Source organism: Pseudorasbora parva, chromosome 13 (assembly GCF_024679245.1).
Source record: "Pseudorasbora parva isolate DD20220531a chromosome 13, ASM2467924v1, whole genome shotgun sequence".
NCBI classification, from domain to species: domain Eukaryota; kingdom Metazoa; phylum Chordata; class Actinopteri; order Cypriniformes; family Gobionidae; genus Pseudorasbora; species Pseudorasbora parva.
In genome coordinates, this window is record NC_090184.1 from 32,980,712 (window position 1) to 32,998,367 (window position 17,656).

The 17,656-nt window shown below is 37.4% G+C and overlaps 2 protein-coding genes across 2 annotated transcripts; one reads left to right on the forward strand and one right to left on the reverse strand.

Annotated features, from left to right (window-relative positions):
* Nucleotides 1-212: 212 nt before the first annotated feature.
* Nucleotides 213-6,652, reverse strand: prrg1 (proline rich Gla (G-carboxyglutamic acid) 1). Its single transcript, XM_067414016.1, has 4 exons — nt 6,583-6,652; nt 5,977-6,020; nt 5,388-5,548; nt 213-4,750 (listed from the first exon to the last, which is right to left on the reverse strand). The coding sequence occupies exons 2-4, from the start codon at nt 5,984-5,986 to the stop codon at nt 4,277-4,279; spliced, it is 645 nt and encodes a 214-aa protein (XP_067270117.1). The 5' UTR covers nt 5,987-6,020; nt 6,583-6,652; the 3' UTR covers nt 213-4,276.
* Nucleotides 6,653-10,298: 3,646 nt separating this feature from the next.
* Nucleotides 10,299-17,655, forward strand: tmem47 (transmembrane protein 47). Its single transcript, XM_067414039.1, has 3 exons — nt 10,299-10,743; nt 16,210-16,350; nt 16,818-17,655. Exons 1-3 carry the CDS (start codon nt 10,518-10,520, stop codon nt 16,994-16,996), a joined length of 546 nt encoding a protein of 181 aa, XP_067270140.1. The 5' UTR covers nt 10,299-10,517; the 3' UTR covers nt 16,997-17,655.
* The last annotated feature ends 1 nt before the right edge of the window (nt 17,656 follows it).

The window sequence follows — 17,656 nt, forward strand, 5'->3', positions numbered from 1 at the left end:
TACAATATACCTTAAGTTTCACAATCAACCAAAACCACATTCAGTTGATAAATAGAGTAACAACTGTAATATTGTGAGGTACAATTAATAACTGCATCATTGCATTTTGTATTTTTAGTCACATTCCTCCAGAAATCATTTTAATACTATCACATCTTTGCTGAATAAAAGTATTCACTTCTTTCAACTTTTGAAGAAAAGAAAAACAAGGGCCAAAAAAACTTTTTATTACAAATAAAAATTCAAGCTCAATCATTACAAAAAAATGTAATTGGTCTTAACACATTTATATATATACATTTTTTAATCTATCTCTGAGTAAGGCTTAAGCAATAAACACCACCAGTCACTCTTAACTACCACAGAAATATCAGCCTGCAAATATACAGCAACATCTATCAAAACCAGCCAAACTTGCAACAACATCAGACTGTATTTCAAGTAATAGTCTTATTTCACAATATCTTTAAAAACACAAACAATGTTAGGCATATTGAAACTGTTTTGATTTTCACAAAGCTTTTTTGAGTTAGTGCTGGTGACGTATTTTATTGCATATGTATGTCAGCTGAGCATGTCGTTGATGAGCTGAGAATAGAAACTGTAGATATCCAAGTGGACAAATCAAACAGCCATGCCATGTTTTTTTTTCTAATCATTTATCACATTTTCCTTTAGTTAACATTCCTTTACACATCAAATAATATTTCTTTACAAAGAGCAATTGGTGCCATTAAAAGTGCATTCACTCATAGTTAATGAAGATAAAAGTATCAACCGTTTTCCATTATGTTTCTTCCCCCCACACGCCCATAAACACAAATTTCCTGATATTTAATACTGAATGTTTCCTTGAGGTTTTCCTTCTTTTATTTTTAGGGGACGGCTTGTTCCCTAATTTGATCCTAATCTGAAATTCTCTTGGTTTTTGTTTCATGCAGCTGGGGCCTGAGGCGGAACCAGAGTAAAAAACCAAGAAAAAAAATGTTGTGAGGTAAAAGGTGTTCACTTGCCGTTAAAACACAGACAAGCCCAACCTGAAATCTAGTGTCAAATTTCCTAAATAATTTACCAGTCTGAAAATTTTCACGAAGTAAAATCAGTAAAACTTTACTTGAAGCCTTTATAATGCATTATTTTTAGTGTAGAAAAATGTATAATGGTCTCATGAATAAGTGCAGCCACAGATATAATACATTGTAACAAAAAATACATAATGCATTAAAACAACTAATTTTAGATGTAACAAATCTGCATCTAAATATGCATTTTAACTCATGAAAAAAATACATTAAGCATTAGAATGTACATTATGAATACCTTTATAATGCATTTTACATAAAGGCTTCAAGTGTTACCAAAAAATAATTGTTTTAATGGGGAAAATAATTATGCTTTGAAATGATCCCTATCACAGCTGCGTTTGTTAATGCGAATGTACCCTACAATTAGGACCCAAAACTATAGCGTGAAAGAAGGTTTCAAACAATCTAATCATCGAAATCAGCCTTCAACATGTAAAAAGTAACCAGCTTGGTCAATAATTGAAGAGGTTAGAGAAACAGTTATGTACGCTAAAACAAATCTAAAAGAAAGTCTGCACACAGCTCACAACAAACAAAAAGCATGCTTCTTGTTCTGTAATAAAATCACCTCCACAGTAGACAATTTATCTTGCTTGTCCTAGAATTCCCAGCTTGGGATGCTTAATATGCCTGCTTAATCCTTGGCCACAATAAAAATAAACTTCACAAGGCTGTGACCATGTAAACTGCTCCAAAAATATGGAGAAAAGAGAGCACTGTTGCATAAACTACCATGTCTTGCCATGGAACTCAGTGTGGCTCAACTAAAAGAACAAAACTTAAACCACACTTGTACAGCAAATGAGTCAAAGCTTCACACACGCTGACTAGGTGTTGACTCAGGCTGAATCAGAAACCATGATGCTACAACCTAATCAGGATTGAATTTGTGAAATTATGCTTAGAACAACGTTGGTGATAACATTGACCAAACAATAACTGGTTATCCATTTAGAGGAACAGTTACCAACATGTTAACTAAATCTAACACACAGTTTTTAAAACCTCAACTAGAGAAAAACAAAATTAGCCCAATATCAATGTTTCATTGATGCTGTGAGTACAGTGCATAGAGGCGTCTATGCGATTACAAAGGTTACAGAGAAAGCCTAAGCCAAGATGGTTATCTCTGAAGGTTACAATGAACTTTAAAATATAGCACGTCAGTAAACATTAACTTCCTGAAAATATTGTGCAATTTCTTTTCTCCACTGAATCTGACATTTTATATTACAGTTCTAAATGGTTCATTAATTGTGCTTTTCCACTGCATGGTAGAAAGAGACACATTGGACAACATACAGCAGATCTTGTTCTTGCTTCTCAGAATGAGGCGGTCACAAGAAAAGACAGCCGAAAACCAATCAACGTTCTGCAGTGAGTCTAGCTTAGGGTGACCGTTGATTACCGAAATCCAGCAATACTATCTATAACCAACATGTCCATGTCCTGGAAAAAAAGGACGTTTGGTCACCCTAGTCCAGCTCCACCCTTTAATACCACACTAGTGTGCTAGGTATCCCAACAGAATGGTGCCAAAAAAGTGGTGCGGTACGGTATTAGGGTACCGTTCACAATTTCTGACAATGGAAATGGCAAAAATTGTGTACCATACCGAACTAACCCGTACTGCTCGGTGAAACCAAGCCATAAGCAAACCACATGATTTAAAGGAAACGAAATGAGCCATACCATGCAGTGGAAATGCGCCACAACTGAAAATGTTTAGCTCATTTCTTAGCAAGTCCTTTGAAATACATCTAACTAGGAAGAATGTGAGTGCGAGTTGTTCATGTTACAGTAATTCATTGTCACTGGATTTGGGCTTGGTTCAGGATTTAAGCTGTCACGAGTTCTGCGATCATCTCTGAAATCTGATGTTTAACAACATGCAAGTTACAGTACTGGAATGAAATTGCATGTGTTGTTTTCTTCATACTACACTCTTACAAAGAATGGATGTTCTCCATGGAACGATTCATGCCTTTTTTTTAAGAGTGTAAATAAATGTGGCCTAATGCAGTGGTTTTCAAACCTGTCCTGAAGGCATCCCAGCCCTGCACATTTTGTTTGACTCCTTTATCAGACACACCCAAATTAGTTCTTGCAGTCTCTACTAATCAGATGAGTTGAATCAGGTGTTATAAATGAGGAAGACTAAGGACCCGACCACACGAAGCCAGAGCTTTTTGCATCCGATTTTTTTTTTCTCGTTTCAAGAAATATCTGCGTCCACACGAGAGCTATGAAAACGACTCAAAACGATGTAGTATGTATGCCAGGACAGTGTGTGGCACTATAATTCTCCTACAGAAATACACTAAAAAATGGAGAAGAAGAGTAATGGATAGAAGGGGTAAAGCAATGGTTGGAAGTGAAGCGCAATCTCACAATAAAATAACAGTAAATACATTTGCTACTTAACAGATGTGTTTTATCAACATCTACCCCGACCCTAAACATACTGTTACAATAATGCAAATACGTTAATTAAATGACGCGATATATTGATGTGCACATGCCCAGTGCCCGTAGTTGTATCCCTTAACTCTTTCACCATGCTGGACGTAGTGTGATGACATCACCGTTTTGCAAAATATACAGATTGGCTGTACACACTAAAACAATTATCCACTTTGGTACCCGGTTTCAAAAAATATCGGATTCATGCTTCCAAAACGGCGGATCCGTGTGGACGAAGCGCTGATACGGTACAAAATGTATACGTATACAGCTAAACGTGTCTCCGTGTGGATGGGGGCTAAATATACAGGGCTGGGGTGCCTCCAGGACAGGTTTGAAAACCACTGGCCCAATGGTTAGTCTCAAATGTGTAACCCAAAGGTTACAAGCCAGCTGGAAGTGCCTTTGAACAAGGCCCCGAACCCCCAATTTCTCCCCGGGCACTGAAGTGAGTGGCTACCCACTGCTCCGGGTGCGTTTCCACGGTTTGCAGTTGTGTGTGCACTAACTTGGATGAGTTATATGCAGAGGACAAATTCCAAGTATGGGTTACCATACTTAGCATTCACGTCACATCTTTTTTTTTTTTTAACTGTTTTGTTAGTGCTTAAATTGAAAATAAATCCTGTCATACAAGTGAAGTTATAGAAAAATATAGCACTAAAGGTTTACAGTATTAGTGGAGGCCTCAAAATGTATCTCTACATGAGGCTTGCATGGAAGATCCGTCACTTTCCCTGGGAGATGACAACCGTGCTACCGTGGTTACTGATGATGTCTTCATATTGTGGTGGAGGCTCTGCTTCAATCTGTATATCTGTATGGCCCACAGCTTCCTCATATGAAGGGGGCGGGTCCCCCCGACTGCCCCGCCCAGGTGTGAGATCAGCACTAGGGTAGGCAGGGCTACTGTGGGCACTGATCTCGGAGTGAGGACTAATATCAGGATGGTAGTCCCGACCCCACTGGTCCATTGACACCACAGATAGAGTTGTGTCTCTTTGAGGACGCCCAATGGCAGGGCTTTGCTGGGATCTTTTGCGTGAGTGGCATCTCCAAACCGTGATGGAAACTGCAGCAATGAGCAGCAAAACCAGCAGAAGCGGTAAGATCAGGTACAGGGAATGAACACCACCAGCGATGGAATCCAGTCCTCCAGGTCTTGGGCTGCTCTCCCGCTGGTACTCCTCCCAGAATCGCTTCTGTAAGGGTCACAAGGTGAAAGAAACAATGACATATGGACAGTCCCTCTCTGCATTATGTAAATAAGTCAAAGTCATTAGTTTGCATTTTAAACAAAAACCCCACTATGTCATTCTGACCAATAACCAAGACTATTGTATTGCACAACACAAAGCAATGACTGTGCACCATACAGAACTGAATTGAGAATGCTTTTTGAATTACACTTTAATTACTGAATTTATTATAATCATAGTGACTTTGATATTGTAATTTTATTTTATTTTATTAAATAATTGTAAAAAAAAAAAAAAACAATTCTCAAATTGAGCATTTCTACAAACATGTAGGCTTTTTTTTCACAATTAGATCGGTCACAATTAGAAATCACAATTAGATCGGTCCCCTCGGTTTTGGCTTATCATTGTTGTCATTTTTTTACAGTGTGCAAAAACACACAACCCAAACATCCTTCATTGGAACAACACATAATTAGCCACCCAGAGAAAATGTGTACCCAGTGAGGCTTTCCTGTTAATAATTCTCACTTCCTGCTTAGAGGAAATGCCACAGAGTGGAATGACTGAGAGGAAGTTATTTCCAAATTCTGGTGGAAAACCAAAAACCCCAATGAGCACAAATCTACCCCATACTCACTGTTTTCTCATCATTCTCAAATGCCTCCCTGGCTTCTTCATAATTGCAGATTTCCTCCCTGCATTCTCGCTGAATGTTCCCTTGCTTCATCTCTTCCAAGAAGAAGTTCGCTCTCGGGAGCCTCCGCAGCACAGAGTGAGCGGAATCCGCTGGCAGGAACACTGGCGGAAATACAAACAATAAGTGTACAGCAAAGAAACAAGGAGGAGAGCTGACAAAGTCATTTCTTTGAAATGCCCGTTCCTGGCCTGGCACAGGAAGCTTGTAAAAGAGTAGCCTACTGTTCATCACCACTAAGAGTGGGAGAAATAAAACAGATGCTATATTGTGATGCATAAATATCAGATTAGTCATGAATTAGATATTAGAGGTGCTATGAAGGCTGAGACCCCTGTTGATAATCTGTTAATACTAATTAGCAATTACTGACAGAAGTCATTCCCGTGGGCCGTGACATCCATTACATCACTAGCAGGCTCAGCATACAAACCCACTTACGGTAACGTTACATATCTTAGCAACGACAAGAAACACAAAATATTCCTATCACAGTCACTGGCTGAAATAAAGCATAAAAGGAAAGGCTCACCGGCTCCCATGATTCCTGCAGCTTTTTAAAGGGGGAAACAGGACCTTGAGAATGACAGAACAGACACCTAACGTTAGATTTAATCAACGACCGCACATTTAACGTTATTTCACTTGTGTTGTACCCATGCATGTTCAGTTTCTTAAAGTCAAAACAACCCCAACATTCAAGATGGCTTTTGACATAAATCACTACAAAGCAGTATCCATAAATGATCATAAACAGCGAATATGTCCAAAACCATTAATCATTCTTTATGTGTCAAGGACTGTTACGTTAGCTTACTAGCATGTATAGGACATATTTAACAAACGACACGCGAATAAAAACGGGTACGTTTAACAAAATGACTGTTCTTTCACTATATCGAAAAGTAAAACTGCCGCTTCGACACATTAAAAACATTATAAGTAAATTATACAGAACTGTGTCGCTAATTCAGCCCGATGACTATCGACTGAAGCTTGTCGACGCGGTTTTGTACATAAAAACGACACAAACTAATATAACCATCGACGAGTCCGAAGCTATGCCTTATGTATGTAATCGTTAGAAAAAGCTGCGACTTTAAATTAGATGAATAAAATATTTAAAAACTGTGTTTACCCGTTCCACCCTTCCTCCCAAACATGTAACGCTTAGTCCTGATGCCCTGATTTTGAGCATGCGCAGTCAGCAGCCAGAATTAACTGGATAGTAATGAATATAAAAAGCGGATGACGCGGTTTTCGGGGTGTGGGGGAGTAATTACAAAATAAGATGATTTTTTGTAAATTCCTTTTTTCTTCGGTTGATAAATGAGACAGAAAGAAACGATCGGCTTAATAGATGCGTGCTAGAAAAGACAATTAAGTGAATGAATCCCTGAATTAAAGGTACAATGTGAAAGATTTTTAGATTCATTAAACTATCCAAAAACCACTAGAACAGTGTTATATATTGTGTTGACTTATGTACTTACATTATCTCACACGTTTCCAACAATGTTTAAATACAGAGAAATCAGCTATTTTACCAGTGTTGTGGTAAACTTTGCGTCCTCCTCCTCCTCCTCCTCCTCCCCCTCCTCCTCCTCCTCCTCCTCCTCCTTCTTCTCCTCTTGATTAATGGTGGATTGCAAACAACTTTAAGGTGCATCACTTTGGGTCCTTGTTGCCTGTCAATGATGTCATATCTACGCTATCCTGGATTTCTGTAAACCATGAAAACACCAAAGACGCTTCAATATAGCCTGTATTTTATTAGACACAGACTTTTATTATCAACAGAAAACTAACAATAACATAGCGCAGCACGTCTTATTGTTTGAATCGCTTGTTTTCTTGATTCACTGTGAGTAATGTTTTTACCATGCCTCAGAGGCAGCACATTTTGTCAAGTGGCTAACATAGCATAATCAGAGCGAGCTTTCTCTATCATACAATAGGCTATATTTTCAAATTAATTGCATGTCATTTAGCAACAGTCATTTAGTTATTGTTTTTATATAAATACAATTTGATTGATTGATTGATTGATTGATTGATTGATTGATTAATAATAATAATAATAATAATAATAATAATAATAATAATAATAAATAGAAGGAAGGAAAATGTAACGTTCATTATTTTACTCTATGTTGACTTACTCCTTCAATAATAGGCTAATAATAATAATAATAATAATAATAATAATAATAATAATAATAATAATAATAATAATAATAATAATAATATCGATCTAGATCACTGCAAATTTTAACAAGTATCCCAGCCACTGAGCGAATGCATAATATAATATTATAACTTTCAACACACTCAAATGTATTTAGTATAATTATTTTACCTAGCCTATGTAAAACAGCACTGCCCCACATATGCATCGAAAAGGCATAAGCATAATAAAAGCTCTGAGACTGGTGTTTTTCGCGCAGGTCTCTCTCATTAGTATTCGCTCCCAAGGGCTCTCATAGTGTCCTGCTCATTCCACCGTAACATTAATAAAACTTTAATACATTCGCTCATGAACATGATTTCTGCCGAATCCTTCGGATTCCTTTCCATCGGCTGTGGAGTTAAAGAGTTAAGACTACAACTCCCATTCCACACTCATTCACAACCTCATCAAGCTACGCCTTGAATACTGTGCCTTTAAATACATTCTTAATTGGTGGTGAAACATTTAATTGCTGTTGCATTTTAACTATATTTCTTGTCACTCTTCTCCACATTATTCTCTTATATAATCATATGAATTATAATTTTAGTGTGCTATATTGACAAGACAAAAACTTAAAAGTGTTGGCAGCAGCTTTGTATGCCTATAGTGGAAAATTGTGTCTTGTAAAAAAATTCTATATTTTACTGTACAAATAAACAATAGGAATGAATAAAATGGAATATCAGGGGAGCAATTAAATAAACAGAACTAATAAAGTATCAATTCAATTTTTAAACAAATTAAATGTAAGTAATTACTAAGATAAGTTGTTAAGATAAACAATAGGCCAAATGTTTTAATAAGTTAAGTGATGGAGATTGTTTCTCTGATGTGTTTGTTTGTTTGAATAATGACATTTTGGGGGGCCATAACATTCGCCATTCTTCTCTCTCTGATTAAAATAGGTAATCAATAATGCTAATGCTTCAATTGGCTGGACTTCCTGAAATACACTATTATGGCAAGCCTTTTTGACTTTTATTCATTCATAGGACATTAATTCTTGATATCAGCAATTCAATTTTCACTGTTTAAAATGCTAATTGTTTACATGTATGCATTTGGCAGACGCTTTTATCCAAAGCAACTTACATTGCATTCAAGGTACACATTTTGACATTCTTGCTTTCCCTGGGAATCGAACCCTTGAATGTTCCCTGGGAATGAATGAGCTTGGTGTTGCTAGCACTATGCTCTACTGGTTGAGCTACAGGAATACAGGAATACCAATACAGGATTATATTGATATTAAGAATTGAATTTCAACTAGTAAAAACTATAAATCTTGATATAAATATTTGTACTTTCACTAGTGAAATGTCACCATAGACTACAGAATTAAATTCTTGATAATAACAACCTTTCTGATATTGAGAATATAATTGTTGATATCACGCATTTAATTGTTGATATGAAGAATTCATCTTTTGATATCAACAATTAAATTCTTGACATCAATATAATTTCAGATATCTAAAATGTCTTTCTTACTATAACAATAACATTCATAATATCAGAAATTAACATTGTCACAAGAGACTATAGAATTGTTGTTATCAAAAATGAATATTTTTACTAGTAGCAATTCAATTGTTGATATGAAGAATTAATTTTTTTATATCAAGAATTCCAGATTTCAACAACTGATTTGAATGGCAGCCTATGAGATTTCACTAGTGAAAATACAAGTAGGCCTACTGATATCAAGAATTAGAGTTTTTACTAGGCTAGTTGAAATTGATTGATTGAAATCAGGAATTAGCAGTTTAACTATAGTGAAAATGTAATTGTTGATATCAGGAATAAGCATTTTAACTTGGGGAAACTGAATTGTTGATATCAAGAATTAGCATTTTTAACTAGTGAAAATTGAATTGTTGATATCAAGTATTCATATCCTGTGATAAATAAAAGACAAAACGGCTTGCCATACACTTTTAAATTATGCAGGCCTATATAGCCTAAAGGTCAGATATTAATCAGTGAATGTGATTATAACAACTTCAAAGAAAATCTAAATGTAGCCTAATTCTGTTGCTTTAATATTTGAAAAATGAAATGACAGAAAAGAATGCCTGTGCAGCAAAACAGACTAATGTTTATTTAGCAGACACTAACAAATAAGAAACATTGCTGCAAATGTGGGATATAGCCTATGGCCTATTAAAATAGGCCTACCATTATTAATAAAATGAAGGCCCTATAATTAAAACGTAATAAATATGGCTGTATTAAAACGGGATAAAGCATAGACGTAAAAAACCCAATATGCTTTACAAAAAAGGTAATGAAACATCTGTCTCAATAATTAGAGCATAAATGAATATAGCTAAGATTCTTTGCCACTTTTGAATGTGGGATTGCATGTGATGCTGTCCTAACGTTTTGTGGGAAAAGGGCTAGAAAAACATTTAGGCTATATAATAAAAAAAATGTTAGCTATAAAGAAGTCACATTCTTTTTTTTTTCCTCCTCGAATTTTTAAATAAAACCAAAAATTCGCGGTTCTCCTGTGATTGCTGACTCGATAAATGCTCGGACCGTTTCATCTCGGTTTGTAAACGTTTCGTTCAGACTAGGCACGGGTCACTGAGGGGCAGTTCTAGCTAGGCACTAGGACCCTGCAGGTGCAGCCGAGATTTTTCAATAATGTGCAGTGCAGTCGCGTTCACAGGAGCGCGAGGGCAGCTGTTACAGCGTCCCTCTCGCGCAGTTGCTCAACAATCTTCAAAACACTGATCACGAATAAGGATCCAAAGACATTGTTTGGGATCGTCGCTCCTGGCTGGCTTCTCCGCGACGCAGAGCAATCGCTCCTCATCGCCGCGCATCCAGCCGACATGGCCTCATCCGTGAGCGGAGCGGAGGAAGTGCGCGTGTCGGCGTTGACGCCCCTGAAGTTGGTGGGTCTGGTGTGTATTTTCCTCGCGCTGTGCCTGGATGTTGGGGCCGTGCTGAGTCCGGCGTGGGTCACCGCGGATGACCAGTACCACCTGTCCCTGTGGGAGTCTTGCTGGAAGCCCGCTGCCTCCGCGAACTGGCGATGCAGCAGCACGCTGGGGACCGGTGAGACCCGCTACTTTTGTAACTTTGCAATAAACAATGTTCAGACAGGATGAGCTGCACATACATATTTTAAGATGCCGGAAAAACTAAAAAGAGCGCAGTCTTTTTAACTTTAGTGAGCTTTGTAACATGGCCCCGGAGGCTCATATTTGATTTATGAGATAACAAAAGGGGCCCTTCGCTCCCTTGCGCATCATTATCACTCATTGTTCAGCTCAAGCAAAAACAGCTCTTTCAAAACACTGAGAAAATTGAAAAAATATTTTTACGTTTCTTTGTCAGGATATGACAAGTCGTTTATTTACTTCTTTAAACTATGGATTTAATATTTCAGCTTAGTAGGCTAGTCTATTTTAAAGAGCCCATACTAATACCCTACTTTACTTCTTATAGTTTAATTAAAAAAAAGAATTTTGATAGGTACCAGCAACAATTGTAATCTGCTATAGTATGAAGCTAATGAATAGTATAACGCTAGAAATATAGTATAATGAGAAGTATAGTATAATGAAAAGTATAATGCTAGAAAACTAAAAAAAAAAAAAAAAAAAAAAGGACAGTCACTGTTTAATTCTTTACCAGTAGCCTACTTAAAAAACAAAAACAAACATTTAGTTATTTTAAAGAAAACCAGGCTTGAAGTAGGCTAATGTTTTTTTGGGGGGGAAAACAACCTTGAATTTGTCCTGTTTTATAAAAAAGACTCTCCAGGCTATAGCAAGCCAGGATTAATTCATTACAGAGACAATGTTTGTGCTTCATTAATTAATTGATATTGATCCTTAACGTTTAATAGCACACTGTATTTTATTCACAGCTTGTTTGGTGGAAGGGCTTTTGGATGATGTGGGAATGTGCGATGGAATCGGTGGTCCAGCTGGGGTTTCATTCTGCTTTTGTTGTCTATAAAATGAGCCTTTGTTAAAGTCTCCTCACCGGCCAAGGAGTGAGGTTAAGTTTGAGAGGGGAGCTCCCTAGAGGCCCTAATGTGGACAGATTAGTTACCAAGGAAACAAGTGCTGCATTCTAGAAATGTCATTTTGCACTGAAAAAGAAACTTCCTTTCTGGCATGCGTGAAGGTTTGCTAGCGTATAAACTGCAGTTTGGAGGCAGTTCCCCCTGCATATCCATTTCATATGTTAGTGTAAAGTTATTCATTGGCACATTTTGCATAGTACAGTCTGGGATAGCCAAAAGCAGTTAAGATTTAAGATGTTATTTTAGGTCGGCTTTACAATGACAACTTGTTTGACTCTGGACCCTGTCCTGTCATTTTTAAAAAGCACAGTTTGACTCCTTATAAAGTCATGAAACCCAAGTCAAAATACCAAAGGAGCGGCCTGGCCGCCTGGGTAAATGGCTTTCCTCTGCAGCGCATTATTGATTTTGGGCTTTCTGTAATCAGTCAATCCACTTCCTCTGTGTTTTCTCTGTGTCATGCACTGTGCATTAAACTAAATCTCATTAGCTGTGCAATTACCGGCTGACTCCATAGACTTCTATGAACCAGCATATTTGCTCCCTAACCTTTCATTGAGTCCAGAGCATCCTTTTTAGTTTATCTGTCAATTTAACAACATAGATATGTTAACATAAACGAACTCCCTTTTTCATGCACTCATGCACCAGATAGCCAAGGTTGTGAAAGCTCTCAGAGAGAGATAATCACAAACAACAGGAATGTGGCGAAAGTGTGTGAGAGTCTTTTTGTGCGGATGTTATGCTCGACTGGAGAAGAGGCAGCGGTTCGATGTAGAGTCTGTGGCGCACACTATACAGCCAATGTCTCTCCCTGTCTGCGAATAGAGAGGAATTGTGTCTTATTGACGGAATTCGGTTTCTCGTCTATGACATTGAACTTCTTTTTCCCCTCATCAAGGTATCAGATTAAAAGAACTAGCCAAGGGGCATTTGGTTTCTGAAAAACAGATTATAGTAATGAATGTTTTGATTTTTATCTCATATCCTCATTTCCATCTCTATTCCTGCAGGGGTTTTTTTGTGTGGATAAGCTCTATTCTGCCGGAGACTCTTCAGACTTAGACCTCAAGGTTACATAAAGTCGAAATCTTTTTCTCAGATGGGGGGGGAAGACACTCTCGTTGATGATTCGCAGGCTTTTGGTGGCTATCCAGGGAGGTTGGAGGTCGAGCAGTTAGATTATTATTATTTTTTATATGGAAGCAAGCAAATATCAGTGGCTGTTTTCATACCCCAACTTCCTGCGGTGACAGACATATTTAGTACTTATTTATTATGCCAAATCATCAACCGTATTTGGTAAATGGTTTGTTTATGTTTGAAACAATAGTACGGTGGAATGGAGCTGAAGTAGCCCAGAGCAACTCTCAACCATCTCTGAAAATAATGTTTTGACATGATTTAGTGCTAAAAATTATTATTTTCCAGCAGAGAAAATTATAGATCATTTTCCCAAGCTGATGAAAATGTTTCTATTTACAGATATCACTGTGTAATAACAAAACCTGTGACAGGATCCAGTGCTTTTATGGTCTAATTTTAACAAACAGCCATTGACGTCTCATGAAATATTGTGAGCCCTTTCTCAGGTTCAGTAATTGAGTAATTTATCACATGATAAACAAAAACGTAATCATAGTGTTTGTTTTTAATGTCTGTGCGTAGACAGACAGACAGACAGAGGTCAGGTTTTAGAGGAATTTCAAACCTAAAACAAACTCTCTACATAATAAATGAGTATGTTTGCTGTAATGTTCTTGTTTAACTTGTGTAACAGTGCAAACACTCTGTGAATATTATTTTATTTATGATGGGTAATGTTGCAATAGATTGTTTGCTTACCCTAAAATAATAGAAAGTGAGTGAAAACTTTTAGATCTGAGGTAGCACTTATTAAACATGTACTTATTGTTCTTTTTGTTGTTTAATAGGTTCTCTGTTCCCTGTACTGAATATAAAAAATAAAAAACAACAAAACTAAAAATGTTTGTTTTAAGTAAGCCTCTCTGAAAGTTACATTGATATGCTAGTAGGTGACTTTGCAGTCACTGAACCATTAATTCGCCCGATTTCTAGCAAAAACAGTCATGATTGAGTTGATGATTAAAGGACTCGCTCATTTAAAATCGATTTGTTTAGAAACACTGACTTATTCATTATTCAAAACAATTACCTGCCTTTATGAATGAGTCATTGAATCATTCACTAAGCTAACTTATGACTTAACTTAACACTGATTGGTTAATGATTCTGTGTCTGGCTGCATCTGAAATTGCATACTCTTTTGAGTAGGTTCTTATTTTGAATAAGTAATTACAGCTAAAAAAGTATGTTATATAAAGTGAAAGTGACATAGCCAAGTGCTCTGCATTTCATCCATCCAACACTGTAAAAAAAGTCTCCAATTGAAAATTTTCTAGTGACTGATCACATCTAAATTTTTTAGTTGGCCGAATTAAAATTCTGTGAATTGATGAATTTTTCAGTTGGCCGAATTGAAATTCTGTGAATTGATGCAATTTAATTCACAGAAATTCAATTCGGCCAACTGAAAAATTCAACATTTAGATGTGATCAGTCACTTGAAAATGTTCAATTGGAGACCTGAATTTTTTTTACAGTGAAGTGCACACTCACACTACTCACACCAGTGGGCAGCCATTTTTTGATGCGTCTCCCAAAGAACACTGTTCTTTTCCCCCACCTCCACTGAGACTTGAACCTGCGAACTTTGTGTTATAAGTAGGGTCGGGACTTTAACGCGTTAATTAATTACGCAAAAAAATAAATAACATAATTTTAACCACACTTATTTTTGCACCGCAGAACGTTTTTCAATGAATGAGTTTCGACGGACCGATTATACTGGAACACCAACTAGCGCTCACGAGTCACGACAACAACAAACCATAGTGAACATGAACGAAGAAGCTGATGAGACCGCTTTGCTTGGCCCCGTGGATGGGAAATTTTGTTTTAAAAAACTAATGGATGGAAGCGTCGACAAGAGCATGGTTGTGTGCAAGCTATACAAGGAATTTGCGTATCACCGCAGCACATCGAGCCTCAAATATCACAAATATACTTTTGCTAAACTTAATGGCAAACATTGCACTGGTCTGCTGGACTGAAATAAATAAACAATATTTTGTTGATAAAGCTTATGTATTCAGTCATTATTCAGTGGTATACTAAAAATACATGTGAACAATTACTTCTCATTGTTCTCAGGTCAAATATTTATATGCAATTAAAATGCGATTCATTTCGATTAATTAATTACAAAGCCTCTAATTAATTTGATTTTTTTTTTTGTATCGAGTCCCGGCCCTAGTTATGACTCCCTAACCATTAGGCCCCAACTTCTAATCTAGACATATACATTCACCATGTTGTGATTATAATGTGGCCAGCATCCGTTACATCGCTTCACTGCCACTAGAATTACACACTTCAGAATATCGCTGGAAGTAGTAGGTACTTTTTGCCAACTCTTTTATGAGTACTGTGAATTTGGACATACTTTTGTTACATACTGTCTTCCCTACTATATAGTAGGGAAGTATGCAGTGTTAGATGATGCCACTGTCTTTATGAGCGAGTCATTGAATCATTCGCTCAACAAATGTATTAAATAATTGTTAATAGTGTCTCTAAAATGTAAGTTTGCTACTCGCTACTCACTAATTTGAAGTGAACAATTTGTCACATTGGGTTATAATTAATGTAATGACAGTTTAGAAAAAAAATACTCTGTCAGCCTATGTAGCTAAAGAAACTTTGCAAGCCACTCCTCAGAGATTGTCTACTTCTAATATGTTTCTCTTACGCCTACCTAATGAGATTCCTCAGGAGTTACTAAAGAGCATGTGAGATTCCACACATATACTCTCATGTCGTCAGATATGGAAGCAGGCATGCAGTTTCAGGCACCTCCTCTCTGACTCTTTCTCCTTGCCCCCTCCCTCACTCCTGCGTTCCATGGAGGATTCAGAGCTATTTCTGGATCCTACTCTAACTGAGTGTCTCAGAGTGCTTGAATGAAAAGCAGAAACAAGAGGGAATGAAGGAGAGAGAAAGGGAGGGATGAATACATTATGTGATGCCCCATTTAGTCCACCAGAATTGTCGATAAGCTCACAGCTGCCCGTAGAGGTTCATTCGTTCAGTTTACGCAAACCCAAGATGTAAGTGTTCAAGTGAGCCATTGAATGTGTGTATTGACTTTCCATCATGTTTAGAGGCTGTAAAAATAATAGTTTAAGGGGCCATTCACACAAAACATCTTTTCCCTCCATTGTTTTTTGTCTTACCACTGTAGTTTTTCTTTTTACTCAAACCATTAGTCTTGAAGGTTTCCTTAGCGTTTAATGATGTGTATATGCCATGAGAATGTTCTTCCATTGGATATGTGTTTATATAAATATAATGCATACAATGTAATGCGATATGAAACTGACTTTTTATGTATGGATTTAATGCAGACTGGCAGATCGCCACATTGGCTTTGTTGTTGGGCGGAGCGTTCCTTATCCTCCTTTCCTTCCTGGTGGCCCTGGTGTCTGTCTGCATTCGCTCCAGGAGACGCTTCTACAGACCGGTTGCAGTTATGCTATTTGCTGCAGGTGAAATAGACACAACCACACGCACACGTTTTAGACATTAATGAGTTGGCTTCCCATTTCTGTTCTCCACGCACATTAAATTAGGGTGCATGTATTATGAATTTAAAATGTATTGTCTGCTCTAAGACGCAACTGCTGCGGCTAATGGACCAGGAAACAGCAAATGCATTATTTGCATCTAAACAGTTTTTTTTCCAAGCCACATCACAGCTGGCTCAGAAATCAGTTGTTCTCGATATGAACGCATTACAGGGAAAAGATGTAAGGTATATCTGAAACAGACACATTCACAGCTCTTTTGAGAGGATTTTTACATGGCTTTGAAGTTGGCCCTCACTCACTTTGTTGAGGGACTTATCAAGAAATAAAGCCCATTGAGGATTTAGAAGACTTTTAATATTCTTAACCTACTTTTGTCTCTTTGATGATTGCAAATTTCATAGCCAGGGCTCTTCTGTTTCTCACAGTGGTCCTACAGGCCTGCTGTCTGGTGCTGTATCCCATCAAGTTCATCGAGACCATCAGTTTGAGAATATACCACGAGTTTAACTGGGGCTACGGTCTGGCCTGGGGAGCCACCATCTTTTCCTTCGGAGGAGCCATTCTCTACTGCCTGAACCCTAAGAACTACGAAGACTACTACTAAAAATGCTACAACACCCTCAATGCACTTCAATGTCCTCTTCACTGTTGTGATAGCTCATGCACTGAACGTTCGTTCGGAACTAGCCCTTGACTTCGCAAACACACAGAACCTCAAAATGCAGGGCAGCGCCGAGCTGTTAGAAACGTACATACGTTTTCTTCCTCAGATTATGCCATCACTCAATTTAACCTCTTCATCAAACTCTCATTCTTTTTCTTTCTGTCTTCTCTCTCTCCCCTTATGCTATTCTAACACCTCTCAACCCACATGAGCATCTGACTCCAGATGTCAACCCATGTTCACAGGAATACTTCCAGTCTGTGATGTAATCAGTGGGCAAACCTCCATCTGTGGTGGGATCTGAAACAAGGCAGACAGAAGTCTACAAAACTGTCATGATAGACACATTTGTTTTGAGACTTCAAAGATAGATAGACAGTTTAAAGGCAAAATAAACCGTTTGGAATGAATCTGGGAACATAAATTGAAAAATCAAGCAATTAGGAAAAAAAACAGTATAATGATTTAAAAAAATGCCTTACAGTTAAGGTGCCGTCAACATTAGGGAAATCTGAGAAGTCACGTTCAAAATAAGCAACTTTCTGTTGCTTAACACAGCAAATTTGCATGGCCCATTTGAACCCAAATGCCTTTTTTTTT

Excerpts from the sequence above, each read along its gene's own strand:
- prrg1 (XM_067414016.1), bottom strand. Across the intron at positions 4,751-5,387 it reads TTGAGAATGATGAGAAAACA|AAGCGATTCTGGGAGGAGTA; the intron begins GTGAGTATGGGG and ends TGACCCTTACAG.
- tmem47 (XM_067414039.1), top strand. The coding sequence starts at position 10,518 with ATGGCCTCATCCGTGAGCGGAGCGGAGGAAGTGCGCGTGTCGGCGTTG. Across the intron at positions 10,744-16,209 it reads CAGCAGCACGCTGGGGACCG|ACTGGCAGATCGCCACATTG; the intron begins GTGAGACCCGCT and ends GATTTAATGCAG. Across the intron at positions 16,351-16,817 it reads AGTTATGCTATTTGCTGCAG|TGGTCCTACAGGCCTGCTGT; the intron begins GTGAAATAGACA and ends TGTTTCTCACAG.